Raw genomic sequence first — 18,873 nt, forward strand, 5'->3', positions numbered from 1 at the left:
TTTTTACTCCACTTATTTATTTGACGGCTTTAGTTACAGGTTAATCTACAGTTACTTTACTGTACTTTAAGATATTACACACAAAACAGAAAATATGATGCACTGTTACCTATAAAACTCCTCATCAGCGTCTGAAATAGTTAAAGAAAACAGTAACTTGTTATAAACACATTCATGCATCATTGCAGTAAAAAACTCACAGGGGCCGTTCTCACTTTTGACACATTAAAGACATTTTGCAATGCCTCCTTTTACCGAATAAATAAGAAGTCATAGTGCTCATTGTGCAGACTGGCTTGTTTTGAATGCATGTCTTCACCTGTAAGTAAGCCGAGTAAAACATCGGACTGGATTAATTTATTAGGGAGTTACTGCATGTTGAAAAGCAGTCAGGACATGAGGGCTCAGATGAAGTGGCGTTTTATTAAACAGGTTTCAACGTATGTGATGTCAGGTCATAGATGAGGGGTGAGGATGAGGCCACTGCAGAGTGTACAACATGAATATATTCAGCATAAAACACACAAACGTGTGACTGACCAAGTTACAATCATCAATATGGCATCAAATCAACAACTTCGACCGCGTGTCAATACAGCTATGTCAATATCACACCCACTATAGAAGGCGCCAGTACTTGTTAGTCACCTGTTTTCATGTGTCGGCTCACAGTTCTTAGTAAAAGTTTCAGAACATTTTCAGAACAAATTAGTGTTCAGGTACAAACAAAAAAGGGACACAAACGCAAGACATAAGGAGGCAGGCAGGTAGAAAACAAAAAAGCAAGCTTTAAGTCCAAACTCACACAATCCAAAATCCAAAAGTGCAAGAGACAAAAGGAGTTAAACAAACCAGAGGAAGCAGGCAGGGGCACAAACCAGTGAAGAGCTGGGAAGATGAGGAGCCGGATGACGCAGGGATGCAGACAGGAAGAGGATGAGGAAGAGGAGAGGCATGACACAGACATTGACGAACTGACAGACTAACTGGAAAACACAGGCTTAAATATGGAGGACTAGTTATCAAATGAAACAGAGGTGAAGAAGAAAAGAAAGGCAGGAGAAGGACAAAGGGAGGAAATGAGAAGCAAAAACATGAGACAAGTCACAGTTAAACATCACAGAAAAGTGCCAGCAGGGACGAAAATGAAACCGAACTCTGCAACGTTTCCAAACTCTTCAACATGGCACCGTGTGAAACTGTTCAGACTTTGCGGTTGGCTCCTGAATTAAAGAGAAACCAGAGGTGTTCTGCCACTTTGTGCCAGCAAGCAGCAGCACCTCCTCCTCCGCCGCTCTGCTGGACGCCTCGTCAGCACGACACCGGCCAGAAAACCACCGGCGCTGCAGCTCGCTCAGCACAATCTGGGTGTTTATTATGTTTTTTACCACGTAAATGATCCCAGACTAACCCTGCTACGCTAACAGAGGGCGTGTGACTTCAGTCCGCCTCAACAAGTCTCGCTGAGTCAACCGGTGACTGGATGTGAGTTTAATAGACTCCCGACGAGGTTTTAATGGTCATCTCCTGTCGCGGTGGCTGTTGTGAGTGGTGTTATTATGTACTTAGCTTCTCCCCCCCCCTCCTCTGTGGTGTGAATGAGGGTCAACTCATCAGGCACCTCTGCGGCCCACTTAGGAGATGGTTGCCGTGACTACAGGCCCGGGGCGCCGTGTGCAACCATTATGGGAGGCATGTGTGGTGGAGGATGGGGGGGGGTTACAGCCTTCAGGGGTTTCCAGCGGCAGCAGCTGTCCCTCAAGACAGAGGCCGAAACATCTGGAGCAGCTGGCTGGGCTGTCACTGTGTGGAGCCTCACTGGAGCAGCGGAAGCACAGCTGGAAGTCGGGGTGGCGTTCCCCCCCCCGCGCTGAGACCGCTGTGTATTTTAAACTAACGGTGACCCCTCGTAGCAGGTTGTCTGTTACTGTGAGCAGTTTAACCACAATGTTTCATCTTGTCTTACGTTATTTGAGCGGAGAAAAGGCCAGAAACGATTAAGAAGAGTTTTGATCGTTATCATGTTTTATGCTCTTCTTCACCATCTTGTTAACCATCTGTTGACCCCTCACATGTGTCCTGTGGCTAAGCGGGAGGTCTCCAGGTTGGGAACCACTCAACTAAAAAGTTGAGTTCTGAGACTTAAAATGAAAAGGATTATTGTAGTCGTTTGCTGTTTTTAATAAAAAAAAACAAAGGTTCCCACAGCATTTTACCCCGACCAACGAGGTTATCTTCTTCACCCGTGTCCGTTTGCTGGTTGGTTGGTTGGTTTGTCAGCAGGATTACACAAATACTAGTGAACAGATTTCCCTGAAACGTGGATGGAGGATGAGTCTCAGCCCAGAACAGCCCCCATGGACTTTTGGTGCTGATCCAGCTAAAGTGGATGGATCCAGGATTTTTTTTTTTTTTTTTTTTTTTTTGGGGATCCTCCCCTTGAGTTTGAAAAAAACGCCTCACCCACTGGCAGAACAGGTTGTGCTGTGTTGAACATGTATTAAATTATTGATGAACTCTATATGATACTCTTTTTAAAAACAAGTTTGTTTTTAAGTAGAATAAAGGGAAAGTGACATTAAAGTTATCGGTCCATTTGATTTCAAATAAACATAGATTGTTCAGTAGAATTGCAGATAACACTCAATGCTTCTAACAGTCTAAAGCTCGTGTATTAACCGTTGATATTAAAAAAAAAAAGGAAAATACCAAAATAACATTTTAAGCTCAGTCTGGCGGCTGCTGGAAGGCGCGAGGAGGATCGAGCCTCCTGGAAAGCGAGAGCCCGCTAAGCTCTGCGATATCACGGGGCAGTTTTGAAAAATGACATCAGCAGCAAAGAAAACAGCTTTGCTCACAGCGAGATTATCCCTGGGTGTGGCTGGCTGAAGGCCGTTCAGCTGGAGATCAGCTGAGGTTACAATAACACACGACCACATGTGGGATAATATGGAATTGATTATTTAGGTAATGTGTGTTTTCCATTCTGCATGAGTCCAAGCTTTTGACAGATATTTCCTCTCCGGAGGATCTCCCCCCCCCGCCCCCTCCTCCAGCCCAGTACTCCCTCCAGATCCTTATAAAAGGAGATGGTGAGAGTAAAAAGCCGTGGTGGTGGAGAGGAGGAGGAGGAGGAGGAGGAGGAGGATGGGAGCACGTGCCATCTTTCGTCCCCTGAGCTCTCTGCAGCCCGGCCAGGCAGGCTAATCCACCCAAGGCCAGAGAGGGAAGAGATGAGATAGAGATACAAGTTTTATATCCCGCCAGCCTTGGCTGATATATGCCACAGACGCTGCCGCGTGTGTGCAGCTGGGATTCGTTACACTTTCTCCTCGATATCAGACAGAAAACTGGTCTGAAGTGTGTGTCAGAGAAAAGAAAGACAACAGCAGCCAGTATGAAGAAGAGTCTGATACTGATTGTTGGTAGCAGGACGTCTGTCACGGTTTCGAGAATTGTAATGTCGATCATGACTTCATTGGCAGTATGTGTCTGTGTCTGTGACATTTATTCTATCAGATAATCTGATAATCTTAAAATGCTGAATATGGGATCTGATAGTCAGCCAGACAGCCGAGCAGTCAATAAGCACTTGACTCCAGCAGTGCTTTTGTCAATAAACACTGCGATGAAAGGAAGGAGGCAAACATGAGAAACTGGATCATCGAAGTCGGCAGTGTGGATCCTCTGGGGACCGTGAATGTTGTCTTGGATCAGAGCGGTTCACTGACTGACATTTTATCCCTCGAGGCCGTAACGCTCATGTGTCAGTTACCGGGAAGCCTGGCTGAGGGATGCACAGCTGTGATCATATATGAAGATCGTATTCACACTCCAGTGGAACCACAAGGTCAGATAACGTCAGGAGGAGCAGCAGATAGATACGAACATATCGAGGTGGTGAATGTCTTTATGATATGCTCACTTTTTATTTGGATATGTGAGAAGCTGAGGGTGGTGGTGGTGCAGTCAGAGGTTACATCATGCAGCTGTGAGCCTCCGGGTGTAAATCACACCTCGCAGCGGTGCAGCTGGGTGTGGCGTTAGTGGTGGTGGTGGTGTTGACAGTGGGGAGGTGGATCTGGGGGGGTTTATGTGTCGAGCCAGGCCGTCATGTTCCCCTCGCCTGTCCAGAGAGGTCGTCCGTCACTTTGTTTTGACAGAGCCGGACCGCTCCCAGGACGCCGTCTCGCGACCAGAGTCTCGCCCGCCGCCGCTCAGACACGTCTCAGTTTGGCTTCGGCAAAACTCCATCTGTCACTCGCAGATTTACGGGGGAGTCCTCGCTCTTTTTTTTTTTCTTTTTTTTCTGAGAGCGTGGGAAACCACAAGCAGATTGTACAACGGCTGTTTTTTCCAAACCTGATGAACGACCTTGATGGAATTTTTTTAAAATTACTTATCACAACATGTGCACACTCACAGCTTCCCCTCACTTTTTTGTTTTTCAGGGCGAATATCGATGAGGTGGAGACGGAGGTCGTGGAGATCGAGGCAAAGCTAGACAAGGTAAGACACTTGATGCTTCCTCTGCACATGCACTTTATCTGTCGGTCCATCTGGTCCTGTTTTCAGAGGCAGGAAATGAATATTACACTCCTCTTCTCACTTCACTGATATCATAGCTGGTGTTTATAACATCTCTTCGAGGCTGCAGGGCATGAAGAAGTGAAAATCGATAAAGTGGAGGTCAGTTTGGAATGAAACGGCCTCAAATCAGAGCACGTATTGAGGAGCATCTTTGGTTCTTAGTTGATTATACGCCAAACATCAGACAGAAATGTTAAATTAAAGGCATCTTAATATCTTCAGTGGTGCCAGCTGACAATGTTGGTTCATGTCGGTTTTCTTGCTTTACAAGTCGGTTGAGATCAGTCCAGGAAACCATCCAAGCCCGTCAGCCACAGCTCTGCTCCTACTGTGTCTACCTGAAGACAGAAATGCCTGCGGTGACATCACTGACTGAGGTGTGGCCAACATGCTGGAAAGTGTCTCACAGCCTGATATAGAAGCTGCTCTGTAGTCCAGTGGAGTGGCAGCGAGTACTTCTGTATCTCTTGCCAGATTGCAGCAGGTTAAACAGACTGTGGCTTTGTCTCAATTCAGGTTGTGCATCCTCTGAAGGACCCGGCCTCTGAGGTCTTCGAAGGCGAGTCCTTCGGAAAGACCATGTTAACCGCGTCAGCCGTTGTTAAATGGGACGGTCTAACCTTTGGAGCATTTCCTGGTTGCGTCACCAGATGTTTTACCCTCACGTCACGATTTCTGCCGCGCAGGCCCGCGAAAGTGACGATCTAACCACGTGATGTCGCCATTTTCTCTCTCTCTTTCCTCTTCTTTGGGTGCACAAAGGACTTTGGGATATGTGAGGCCACGACAGATAGTAGCGGTGCATCCTCCAAAAAGAGGGAAAAGAAGCATTTGTGGGCCGCATTGTTGTGATTGGCCTTCAAATGTTCCTCCGATGGATTGCAGAGCCCGAACTGAGACACAGCATGTGTCTTTAAGAGTCTTTTGCGTTGCAGCTGACATCAAACACAGCTTTGCCCTTTATACAGCTGCACACTTACGGCATTATAAATACCCTGCAGTGCATAATCCCTAAACATCGCTAGCCTCGGCTAATGTCAGTCAGCCCTGTTGAACAGTTCACGTGAGGATGACTGAAAACGTGACGTGGCATCGCTGCCAGCGCCGCGACTCACTGAAAACATTAGACTGCATCACAGCGGCTTTCAAAGCATCCAGTTTCCTTGTAACGAGGCTGCCAGATGCTCTTTTCCCCCGTAATGCTCGTGTCACCGGTCCATCTGCTCCTTCTGACATCGAATCACGGTATGTACTGTATATGTGCGAGCCAGGATTAGTAAATTCTTCTTCTTTTTCCTGCCAGCAGTGCTGGGAATTGCTGCTGGAATGTTTCTTATTCCACAATCAAACCGTTCGTCTTCCAGCTCCCTTCGTGGTCGTGTGTTGTCTGAAGCGGAGAGAGTAGAAGTGAAACTCTTGGACTCGTTCTTACCTCGCTCACTTACTCACATTTGAATTGGAAACATCTGCAGTTCTGGGATTGATTAATACTTTTTTTTGTTTCCCTGTGCTTGAGTGATTCTAATTTAATCCAGTTACAGTTCAACATTAGATCTCAAAAAAGAGGGAAATCCAATAAAGGAACTATTCAGTGATCCATGTTTCAGTTGATTTTTTTTCTCATCCTGATTGCGAGCGCTCTGTTGGGTAAAGATAATTCCTCCCCTGGTGTGCTGGAGGGCAGCTGGGAAGGACAGCAGCAGAGGAAGACGAGCCCGATGCAAACTAAATAAACATTTTTGTGAACATCATTTGTTTCTCTGATTATTTACGGCTTTTTTTTCAGGATAATTTTTAGCAATGCTGCTCACAATCAGGCTCTGAACTGGATGCATGACCATTGCAAGTATAAGGTGAAAGTTTAAAGGTTGGACATCACAAGTCAGACAACAGATTGGTCATCAAAACTAGACAGATTTGAATTTAAAGACATTAAAGTTCAAGACAATATGAGGCAAATACTGACTTTCATACCCTGCAAATACATCTTGTGTATGAGACACAAGTTTTTCCTTCATGATCGGTGCAACTTGAGATGATCCGATTGCCACGACTCTCCTCTATTGCAGTGGCTTTTATTTTAATCAACAGACGAAAAGACAAGACAGTCACACCTTGATTCCCCTGCTCTTCTAATTTCAGGATGTAAATGCATTGTCTGAAAATGTTGAACTACTCCTTTAAGCATAATGGGGGTGGGGGTGGGGGGGGGAGTGAAGGTCCTCAGTCTAATGTCTGGTTAGCAGCTGGGAGGAAGTGGAAGTGAAGTGCTGAAAACCCCCCCAAAAAAACCTGGCAGTAGAACACAGACCGAAGAATAATAAGAGCTTAATTTTCCTGTCACGAGAGAAGAAGCTAAACAGGCTTCACCGCAAACATGGTACGTTCTGCTGACATGTACATCGCGGTGGATTCAGTGATTCTCTGGTGCTGGATTACATTAGGGCTCCGTCTGTTTCTGGTCGGCGTGCTGACGACACGTGGACCCCATGTGAGCGAGCAACACTACTGTATGTTACCGCAGAATGATCACTAGACAACAAACGGCCAGCTGTGTGACCCTGACTGTGGTCCACGAGTGGTGAAGTGATGAAAGCCTGGAGAGATTCTGCAGGTTTTTTGATCTCAGCGTCCGGCGTTGAAGCCATGAAAGCTGCAGAATCCTCTCTGTGATCGTCACGTGGAGCCTCCGGTTCACACACAAAGAGACGAGACGATCTCAGCTGCACCGCAACATGTTTTCTGTGATTTTACAGTAAAATTATTGGCTGACACTTGCACTGATTCACGGTGATATACTGTAGTTACTTAACAGTATTATAGATGAAAACCACAGTGATTTATCGTCAATCACGCAAATAATATGAAAAATACAGCGTTTTAATGTGGAATACATTGCCTTTATTCATATTTCTACGGAAGCTGTGCATCACTTGGGTACAAAGATTAAAGAAGTCTTCAGTCAGTAACGGACTACAAAAAACATGCAAAGATACACAAACACACACAGTGCTGATCGATCTCAGGCAGAACTACAACTTTATCATGCAGGTGTACCATCACCTTTCCTCGACCCCATACACGACTTTCAGAGATCAAAGTTCAAACAATTTCACTCGCAACCATCAAAGTGTTGTTTGCTAACACTTCTACATTCAGAGTGTGAGCGTGCTGCAGGTCACGTTTCACCGCTGAACAGACCGCAGAGCTGATTTATTTCAGATCTCCAGCAGAGGTGGATTTGATTTGGAAGATCGATGAAGTATCTGAAGAAAACGTGGTCGTCATCACTATGTGACAACCACGACAGGATGGCAGCACAAAGTTTCAAAAAGATGACTCCAGGTCGCCGCAAGATATGCTGTTTCCCATCCTGGAGATGATAAATATGGAGACAGCTGGAAAAGCACGGAGGAGACAAACCTGCAGAAAACATGTACGACAGCTGTGTTGAAATAAAAACAAAGTGGCGTCCACAGAATGAATGCAGAATGTCTGTCTGCACCGTAAAAAAGGGAAAACTCTGATATTCACACAGATTCTGATGAAGGAGAAAATAGATTTGGCGTTTAAAATAAAATGAAATTGCTTTATTTTAGATGTCCAGTGAGGGTGGGTCAGTTTTGAGGGGCGTGTACAGAATGTGAAGACAACAGGAGGGTTAAATTCACATTCACAGCAACTTACTGTGATATTCCTGATAATTACCCAGCGTGCATTGCAACACAGATTTAATTTTAGCCAGGTGTGATTCCGAATTCCCTCCTGCAGATCAATATTTTCATGATATATCTGTTTGTTTCTATGTGTTTAACTATTTAAATATGTTTTCTGTCAATATTTTCTCTTTGCATAAAGTTTTACACGCTATTTCAAAGACAGTTCCCTTTTATTTAGACGGTTTGGGCCTAAGAAAAGCTCAGATCGAGGTCATATATCACCTCTAATTGAACTCAGAAACATAAAAAGGAAAATAAAAGCTTGTAGTTTGTTTCCAACTATAAAATGTAAACATAAAAACTAAACAGAAGACGAGTCCTCTGCGTCCTTTTACAGCACTTACAGCCTGTTTAACATTAAAATGATGTATATGTGGTGAATGTGATGCTTTTTTTCATTCATCCCCTCCAAAATCTGTCTCTTTTTCTCTCCGCAGCTGGTGAAGCTATGCAGCGGGATGATCGAAGCGGGGAAGGCGTACGTCAGCGCCAACAAGCTCTTCGTCAACGGCATCCGGGATCTGTCTCAGCAGTGCAAGAAGGACGAGATGATCTCGGTGAGGTTCTGATCAAGAAAACACGGCCTCTGTTTGAGCCTTTATTGCGGTTTTAATGTATTTATGTTTTTTGGATAGGAGTTTTTATAGTTTATGTCGCCTGGGATCGGGACTTTCCGCCTCTTTGTGTGTTTTTGGCCTTACAGCTCTCTGTGTGTGTGTGTGTGTGTGTGTGTGTGTGTGAGTGTGTGAGTAAACCTGATTACTAACAGATTAGTAAGTGAGGATCTGGAAACTCACTTCTGGCTCGGCTCGCAGCGGCACCAGCGTCTCAGCGCTGTTGACATTAAGTGCTATTAAAAGCCGCCTTGGCTTCGACTGTATGACTAATTGTGAGTTTCTTATTAAAGTCGTGTTCATATTTGTAGTTTCCATTGTAAAGAGAAGAAAAAAAAGAAAGAAAGAAGTGAATCAGCCCTTCCTTTTTTCCCCGTACAGGGTTCAAGGGGAAAAAAAAAGTCCTCAGTGCACCATCGGTGACATTAACCAGCTTCGACTTAATTTTAGCATTTTGCGGATCTTTTCATTTTCCTCAATTTAGAATTCAAATAAATTTCGGTTTCAGTTTTCGGACAGTTTTTATTGCTCCTCTTTTCTATTTCAACCGTCAAATCCAAACACAGCAGCAGTTCCTGGAATATTTCTCATTAAAGAATTTGTTTTATGATATACTTTTTTCTTTTTCTTTGCAGGAGTGCCTGGAAAAGTGCAGTGAAAGCCTCCAGGAAATCATCAACTACCACATGGTAAGCCGGCCTGCACGCCTCCACATACAGCTCGATTGAGACGGAGCAGCTGACATTGACATTTTAAATCCTCACGAGGGTCCAATATTCCCTCCAGAACAACACTGAGGGTCAGAACTGAGCTCTGATTCCATGTGGATTTCTTCTCTCACACATCATTAAATCTGTCTGTGTGACTGTCAGTCAGAGCGGTGATCACATCTCAAACCACAGAGGACAAGAAAGACTCTGACGCCGTCTTTCCAACGCTCCTCCAGACCTGCGTCACTTAACTCTGAGGCTGATGAAAGTTTCACGTGTCCGAATAAGAACCCTGTTTTTGTCCTTCTTATTTTTTGTGACGTAAAAGTCACAATGACGTTCCTACGGGGCTCGATGTCAAACTGTGACCAGTCCCCCTCCACGAATAGTTGCACATTTGATTGTCCTCTACATCATTTTAAACCTGAATTGTTAGGGAGGCACACGTCTTCACACAGCTTCTCTATAAAAGTCTGTTTTGATGTTCCTGGACAGAGCTGGTGTGTAAACCCCCCTGATGAGGAAATATACACCACGTGGACGGTGATACATTATTTATCTCCGCCGTCATTTCTAATGCACAAAGAAAAGCTATTCTCCCCTCACGGTGTTAGCCGGTGAACCGTCCAACCACGGCAATAATCTCACCGGCTCTTAATGTTTTGAAGTTTATTCATGAAAACTTCACCAGTGGATATGAAATATAGAGCCGTACATACAGCAGGTGAGCGTCTGATGCCGGTGAACTTGCAGGAGCTGCAGAATTTTCCCTCTGACAACACTAGATTATGGAATTGAAGGTAAAGAAATGCTCCATCGGCATGAGGGTGAGAAGATGGTGACCACAAGAAAGACAAAACCATCGTGTTGCTTTCTAATCACAGTGTTTTTAATGCACTGTTGTGAGGTATGAACAGACACGGGAACTTTGAAGGCCATTTGAGGAATTTCTCTGTTTTTCCAGCCAGTAATCCGCAGGTATTTCAGCGAGAAGGCTCCCCTGATAACATTCCTGAGAGTCACAACCCTGAATAACAGTAACACTGATGTAATATAGATTTGCCAGCTTTCTGACTGTATTTTCATGGATCTACATCTCCCCCCGCCCCGACTTTAACCACAGCTTCTGCTTTACTGCTGGCTCGTTTGCCCTCCTTCCTTGCCTTCGAGGCTCCTGACACCCTGCCCCCTCTGAGCCCCCTTTGAAGCCCGTTCGCTTCAGCTCATTGCGTGCTGGACGATGCTGTAAAGTCTGGGAGAGAGTGTGTGTGTGTGGGGATCACATTCCTTTCAAAGATGTGTCATCGCAAATCAGCCACTCCCTCCACCCCTCCCCTGTCGACTGCTGCAGAGAGAGAGAGGTCAGTTTTACAAATGGAGGGTTAATGGAGCAGCCAGGCGTGGATCAGCTCCAGCTAGTGGACTGTAGTAACCCGACGTAACCTTGACATGTCACTCTACGCGCTACATATGGCCGGGCGTGTGTACATACATGTGCGTGACTGTCAATTGCATGTAGACGTACATTATATATGCACTGCAATGCCAGAAGAGAAAAAAGGTTTGACAGACGAGCGGGAGTGAAGATTACAGGACAATAAGTTCGAGTGTTTGTAGAGGCCCGGTGACCTGCGCAGTGTCAGAGGTTAATGGTTGCAGAGCATGCTGGGAGAAATGACGACAAACTGATTGAGTTTGGTGAAAGCCCTATTCTGCGTCATTCATTTCACTCTCAATGATTTACCGTTTATGCCAGAATTAGCAGATATTTGCAGGTTTTTTAAACGCGAGTGACTCCTTTCCCTTTGCTAGTGGACGAGTTTGCCTTTCTGTTTTATTCTGGTGTTTCATGTTTGACGTCATGAACAGCTGAAGTGTGTATTTCATCAGATTTCATCTTAATAACATTCTGAGTTAGACGCTTGTTTTTATGGAGCTGGTGATGGAAATAGCAACAGAGTGAGCCATCTCGCTTCTTTCCCATCTCTGTTGAGAGCTGCACATGTGCAGTACCATGTGGAGGTCAGACACAATGTTATGTTGCTTTTTATTAAAAATATCTTTTGCTTCAGTCTCTCTTTAAAACTATATTACAGTGCAAACCAAATTCACACAGTTTCTCTTGACTGTCTCATAATACTAAATACTCCAAACATTATTCCAGCGAGCTGCAATAGAAGAAATAAAGGCAAAAACTTACAGGTTCCAAGTTTGAACTTGCTGACAATCCGTTCGTGAGCGTCCTGCTTGTTAGGTCACTGGCCCTCGTTGAGAAATTGTTAGTGCGTACTTCACTCAGACTTTTCCAGTTGATGTGGGGACATTTCCATCAAAAACAAGGTATTTTTTCACTTGGTGTCTTTAATAATGTGATGGGATGAAAAAATGTTTATGTTGGTTACTGGATGTAACTTAAGTTCTATAAGTACGTGTCAGCCACAGTGAAGCACGTATGACGGCAATTATGGTTTTACAAAAATCCCAGCGTGGTGCAACGTGACACCGGTGATGAAAACCTGTACACTGCATTTATTTTAGCAAAGTCTACCTGAAAAACTGGCAATACAGTGACAGTTATCATCATTCTGCATTCAGTTTAACCCTGTCGACAGTTACAAAAAGCCGTCTCCATGATGGAGGCTGTAGATTGTGATGTTTTATTGAAGAGCGTTAAACAGCGAGGCGTTCCTTTTGTGTTGCTGCTCCTTTGTTCAAATTATTTCATGTTAAACCTCCGGCAGGTTTTCGGATCGCACGTTTCTGTGTGTTTCCAGTGCTGCTTCTTTCCATTCCCAGTCAGTCTGGAAGTGTTTCTGTCCGACTGACAGATTCCCTGCTCGTCGGGTTCAATGTGTCACACTTTAGAGACCATAAGAGAGCGCGGTCTGGCCCGCGACCAGCTGGCCTCCTCCACTGTAAGCTCAGCTGGGTTTTCAGCCTCCTGTTTCCCTCCTCTTCTTCCCTCCCTCCCCCTCCAGTCCATTAGAGCCAAGAGTCTGACTGGACATTAATATGATTGGCTCTCAAAGGTTTTCCTTGTACTTTGATGTAAAAGCAGAACAAGGCGGCGGTGGTGGTGGTGGTGGTGGTGATGGTGATGGGGGTGTGCGAGACTGAAGCGATAAGAGGGGATTCCCCAGAGTAAAAAGATTACACCGAATGATAACATTTGCAACGATGTGACCTAAACACAGCGAGGGGGAGTCGACATCTTTCTTACACATTCAGATTTTAATCAGGAAAGACACTGCGTGCATTTAAGTGTGTGTGGCGCCTGGCGTAGCAGAAAAGAACTCCAGCGGTGCTCCGATGAATAAGAGATGATGATGGTTTCTATCTGCTCCTTGTGACGGACGTCCCTCGGCGTGCATGCAGCCGCCACCGCAGCCTGCAAGCTCGAGAATACGGGGAGGAAAAAAAAAGGCATCGTACGAAGGGGGAGCCGCTGAGTGCCAGCCGCCCTTGTTGCGGCCACGCTCGGATGCCCTTAAAATAAACACGGGTGGCTCGTACGTTTGAGCGTATACGCGTACGGGAAACCCAGACGAGCAGAGTATAAAAGAGTCTCGGGCCCTCGCTGCCCTCCATTTCCTTCGTGTCTTGGCTCTCCTGCCCGTCTCGTACGGCACAACAGAACAAACAGCCTCTGTTTGCATGAAAGTCTGAACGCGGGCCGAGTGGAGCGGCTCCCTTCCTGAGAGTTCACAAGAGTTGTTTTGTTTGCCGACGGGCGGCAAGAAAAAGCATCAACAGAAATCAGGCCAGCGTTTCTGTCTCTTTTTAATTCAAGCGTGAAACTCCATATGAACACTCCATAAATTATTGACTTACGTTTGACTCTCTGAGCATCCATTAGAGATGAGGAGGAGAGACGGAGGCGAACATCTCCAGCTGCCAAGTCTTTAAAAAAACGGAGGAGTTATAGGTTGTAGTCGCGTATATTTACATTCAGACGGTTTTGATTTTCCTGATTGAACTCGTTTGGATGGAGTAAGATGAAGTGTGCACACACACACAGGCTGAAGGAGTGAATTCCCACGTGGGACGCCAGCGCTGGTGTCTCTCTCGGTTTATATTTGGAATCTGGAAAACAAAAGCAAGACGTGCAGCAGGAAGCCGTTTCTGTCTGCTGCTGCGGTCCTGATCGTTCCCTGCAGACTGTAACTGCATCCTTTTGTTCAGACGGTGAAGACGCCTGAAAAATGTGTCTTCAAAGGGAGAGAAGGGCCCCGATGGAGAGACTGATGCTTAATTAACACTCTTATTTGTGGCCCCGTAAGACTTTGTTGTTCTCGTGTTTCTTAAAATACTTCACATGGACGGCAGCACCCGTCCTCTGAATATTATGATTAATTGGGTCCGTGTACTTGGCAGCCAATGGATTTTCGTTTTGAAATGACAAAAACCAAAATCAGGAAACAGTCTTTTTATTTTGGAAAAGAAAAAAAAGACTTGTTTTCTGATATTGTTTGATGAAGCTTTTTGGTTGTGACGCAGAAGTTGTAAGGAAGTCTCATTTCAAAATGAAAATCCGTTGGCTGCCAAGTACGCGGACCACAGTGTCACTCAATAAAAAAGATCCAATCTGTGTGTTTTTGCTGAAGAAGAAGAAGAAGAAGAAGAAGAAGAAGAAGAAGAGGTCCTGCCTGTTCATACAGTTTTCAGAGTGGACCCACATTGTGTCCAGAAGTATTGTATCAGAACCAGTTTTGGTTTCTGCTTCTGTCCATCCAGGAAACTTGTTTTCGGCACCAAAGTTTTACCCCACTTAGATCAAATGTGTAGAAAGGATATATTTATTCCAGTAAGTCCAGTTGCCTGCGAGACAGCACCTTCCTCAACATTAGGCACTGATATTTTGCTGTTAAACATATTTGAAATCTTTTCACCGCCCGATTAAACCCGAAAATTCCATCTGATCGGGTCGGGTAAGATGTTTCTTTTCCAACTAAGGTGGTTACATTAGGTAATTTTTATTCTGGTTCTTATTCTTAAAGTTATATTAAAAGGTGGTGTCTTACTGGTCTACATCATAATGTATATTTCCTATTAACTTGCATGCAGGGGCAGGCAGTGTCAAGAAAACCTGAACATTACACAAGCAGAAACATTGAGATCATGAAGCGGATCGGGTCTTAAACCAACAGTTTATCCCGTCACACTTTGACTTTTTTCTGTCTCAGCTGCGTGTTTGCTTTTGTGTTTGTATCGGCACCTCGGTCGGAAGATAATTGCTCGACTGACCTCATTAGATCCGTCCGTGTCCCGACACGCTGGTGGAATGAGAGCGAATGAGCCGACTCTCAGACAGTACAGAGGTCCATTGTGATGCGACGGTGTGCGTCTCATTCCTCGGCTCTGATATCAGGTCCGGGAAGATGTGCCAGATACTCCTCGCTTACCTACTGAAAACATGTTTGACAGTGTTTTCTTTGTTCGGCATTCAAACTCTTTTGTGTGTGTTGATCTGTCTGTCAAATACGAGAATTAAATGTTATGATTGTCATTAATTCCTGAGAAGATTTCAAATCCAAACAAAGACGGATCTCATTCATAAAGTCAAAAGCTTTGAGCTTAGTCACCTCAGGATGTTAGCATGACTAGACACAGTTAGCACAGTAGCATGCTAATGTTTAGCATTTAAGTTAGCTTAGATCCTCCGACACAGTGAAGTAAGACCTTTATTTCAAGTCCTAGTCCTGTCTTATTTTCATAAAATACATAATCCCACACTTCCCTTCTGTTATAAAACATCAGAATATTTATCCAATCAGATTTAACTGGCCTTGATCGTTAGCTTGTGGGTCATAGCGAGTAGCTAGCAGAGATAGAAAGGCGTGTTTCATTGATAAAAAAAAAAATAAATATATATATATATATATATATATATATATATATATATATATATATATATATATATATATATATATATATTGTTGAGGTTTGATTCATACATTTTTCCTCACTTTCCCTTCGTCTCTTCATTAGCATGTTAGCGCTCCATTTCACTTAACAGGAGCTTAGAACAAGCTAACCGCTATTTCACTGTGATCGTAACGAGTTAGCTTTCAATGCTAAATCCACTGAACAAACATGTTTTATGATTTTCCCTCCCTAAAACATGGGAAGTTTTAGAATATTACTTCTTTCCTGCCTTTGCTGGTGCAGTTCTGAGTTTTGAAGGCATTTTACTGCCGTCAGTTGTTGCCCAACGCCAAGTGCTAACGTAAAAACAACCACAAGAACTTGTGTCTCATCATTGTGTGCCTGGAGCCCGTTCTCTGTAAGGTTTCTGTTCGGTCAAGATACACCTTATTGCATCGGTTCTGGATGTATCCAGTCAAATCCAGTAACAGCAGGGAAAGATTTTGACTTGTTGATGCTGCAACTGTTGATGGCGAGTCTGGGGGTTCATCTAAATTAGGGATTAAACCTCTGGGGACCATGAATGTCTGAACATGATGCAGTGCATCTTACATTTGCTGAGATATCTCAGATATTACTGTCGTACATATTTTGAACCCTCTCTGCGGCAGGTTGTCGATCCCGTCCTCATCTCTTTCTGTCGGGCTGGTTCTCGTCTCTCTGAGGCGACCGGTGGCACCTCGCACAAAGAAAAGTAGGGTGTCAACTTGCCACAAAGCAGCTCAGGAATGTTCCCGGCAGCACTTCCCCCAGAGCCAGGAAGTCTGACAGCAGCTCTGTTGCCACACACACGCAAACATCGACCTGCGCTTGTTGACTCGACTGCGTTTAAAGATCGCGGTTTACATTGAGCCGCCTCAGTCCTCGTCCACAAGCCGCCCCGACGTCATCTTACACCCGGGTGTTTTATGGCCGCAGCACACCGCTGACCTGCCGCCTCTGTTTGTGTGTTTGAAGGAGCTCTCGATAGCACAACACTCCACTTCTCACTCGTGCTTTTGGAGGAGCTCGTTAAACTGCAGCCAGGAAGAAAAAACAAAAAAAAACCAGACCACACGTGCTCGATCAAACCTCCGGGCGATGTGCAGTCACAGAGCGGCCTTTGAACACGACAGGAAGCCATTAATAAACACTTCATTATCTTGTCTGGAGAGGGTTTGGCTCACCTGTTCGTGTGTGTCGCTGGCTCACAGTGGGTTTCTGATGAACAGGGCGGGAGGGCGGCTTCGTTGTTTTCGCTCTCACACTCATTTGGACCCAGTGAGTTTATAGAGCAGTTAAAACGAAGCCTCAACCCACCATCAGAACAAACACGTCTCTCTCAAGAGGTGGTGCCGGGAAAACCATGAAACTGACCGCTTCCATCTCCGCCACATTTTTATTTTTACGTCCCGTCAAATCCAAATGTGTCACTTAAATGTATTTTTTAACACGTTACTGGCTCCGTCTGCACACCACCAACAGCGGAGGTGGACGAGTTGCCGTTACCGCCACGGGGCCATTTGAAAGCAAGCTTTCGACACAGCGTTACTTTTGACAGCAACGTCTAGAAAATCAGGATGAGCCTGTGCAGCTCTCAGACACTCTGACAGTCTTAAACAAACCTTTACTTCATGAACAGCACTCCTGTGTGAGACCACACACTTTACATAGATTCCCTGAGCACGCAGAGGACAGAACTGTCAGAAAATGATCAAGATTATTATAATCATCGGTTGACTGATATTGTTTTCATTGTACTTTTGACCCTTTGTGAGTGACACTGAGGAATTGCAGCGCCGCTCGATGACAGAAACACCCGTAAGCCTTACTTTTATAACGCCGTGCAAACTCAAATCTTGTAATCCACACACACAGTTGTTGTTACAATTATTCAGACCGGATGAGGAGTCAGACTCCTTTTTAACCGATCCAGCTGCTCAGTTGCGGCGATGCCACATGATCGCAGAGTGGGTTTGCATCCCGCGCTGGATGCGGACTCTGCAGTGTCACATTGTACCGAAAACCTCCTCTCCTCCCTCGTACTTCCTCCCTCCCTCCCTCTCTGCCCGAGTGACCTATTTAGCAGCAGCAGCAGCAGCAGCAGCAGCAGCAGCAGCAGCATGGCAGGAGGAATCACAGAGGATGTACTGAGAGGCTGATGGAGGAGGAGGAGGAGGAGGAGGAGGAAGGGTCCTGACTGTAAAACACCTGACCAAAGGCAGCATGTTATTGTGTGAGAGCAGGTGTAGTTAGAGCCGGAGTGACTCTCCTCCACCTTTTCAGCCCAGCAGGCATCAAGGGCTGATTTGCATTTGTGATTTTGAAAAAGCTGTGTTTTATCGCCCTCTGTTGGTTAGAAATATGTTGTGGGTGGCTGTTCTTTTCCCTCCAAAAGTCTTTGAATGAGAAAAGCTTAAATGCTCGAGGTTGTGCAGACAGTTTGCATTATCTTCTGCCGTGCTGGTTTAAAGGCTGATAAGCAGATAAACAAAGCAAGCTACATCTTTATCTGTCCCGCTAAAAGTCATTAATTTGACCGAACAGTTAACGAGAACCAGTGGGTTCTGCTGTCAGACCCTTTTGTTTCCCATCATGCCTTAATTTAAAAGAGGCAATCTGATTGATTTAAAGAAGGAAATAATCAATTTACATCTGAAACATGATGAGAATACCTGACAAGACATTTTATGTTAATCTTTTATGTGTAAACACAAAGTGTAATGTGCTTTTATTTGATTTTATATGAAATATTTGTAGTATTGGTGAGTCTGAAATGCATTTCTTGATTGATTCTGTTAAATGTTTCCTTTGACCTCAATAAGCTAGAAGCATTAAAACATTTATTATCTCACTGATTAAATGATCGATCGTCTCAGCTCGAGTTCTGATTTGTTCATCCATATAAACCATTTCTCCTCAGGTCTGCTAACATGATAATCACAGCTGGTAATTCTCTTCACCTCCAGACTTATGAAGTCTTTATGTGTTTTAAAAACGCAATCAAGTAATGCTGTATCTTCTCTCCTTCTGTTTCAGATCCTGTTCGATCAGGCTCAGCGCTCTGTGAAGCAGCAGTTGCACAACTTCGTGAAGGAGTGAGTAAACCTCTCGCTCATGATGCTTCAGTCAGGTTTTCCCTGCAGAACTTTAAATTATTCAACACAGGTAGAAGAAAGTCCAGAACCTTAAAGCCTAGATGTGCCCTTGTTGCCCCCCCAAAAAACCTTTTTGGCAATTTTAAATATTAAACAGAGTGCAAGCTTCTGCAGCCCAAATACGCCGTCACAGACATATCGTGAACGGCGACCTCACGCTGACCCCCGCGTTCAGTCT

General features: G+C 44.7%; 1 protein-coding gene across 6 annotated transcripts in view; it reads left to right on the forward strand.

Annotated features, from left to right (window-relative positions):
* acap3a (ArfGAP with coiled-coil, ankyrin repeat and PH domains 3a) overlaps positions 1-18,873 on the forward strand; it is a 78,787-nt gene that overhangs the window by 34,626 nt on the left and 25,288 nt on the right. For 5 of the 6 annotated variants that reach the window (XM_037104743.1, XM_037104738.1, XM_037104740.1 and 2 more), the window contains exons 2-5: positions 4,452-4,509; positions 8,747-8,866; positions 9,559-9,612; positions 18,577-18,635. In XM_037104743.1, coding sequence (XP_036960638.1) covers positions 8,768-8,866; positions 9,559-9,612; positions 18,577-18,635 — 212 coding nt within the window. In that variant the 5' untranslated portion in view covers positions 4,452-4,509; positions 8,747-8,767. Of the gene's footprint in view, positions 1-4,451; positions 4,510-6,836; positions 6,971-8,746; positions 8,867-9,558; positions 9,613-18,576; positions 18,636-18,873 lie in introns of those variants that run through there. The other variant, XM_037104742.1, reaches the window with a different exon arrangement.

The sequence above is a fragment of the Acanthopagrus latus genome, chromosome 7, assembly GCF_904848185.1.
Source record: "Acanthopagrus latus isolate v.2019 chromosome 7, fAcaLat1.1, whole genome shotgun sequence".
NCBI lineage: Eukaryota > Metazoa > Chordata > Actinopteri > Spariformes > Sparidae > Acanthopagrus > Acanthopagrus latus.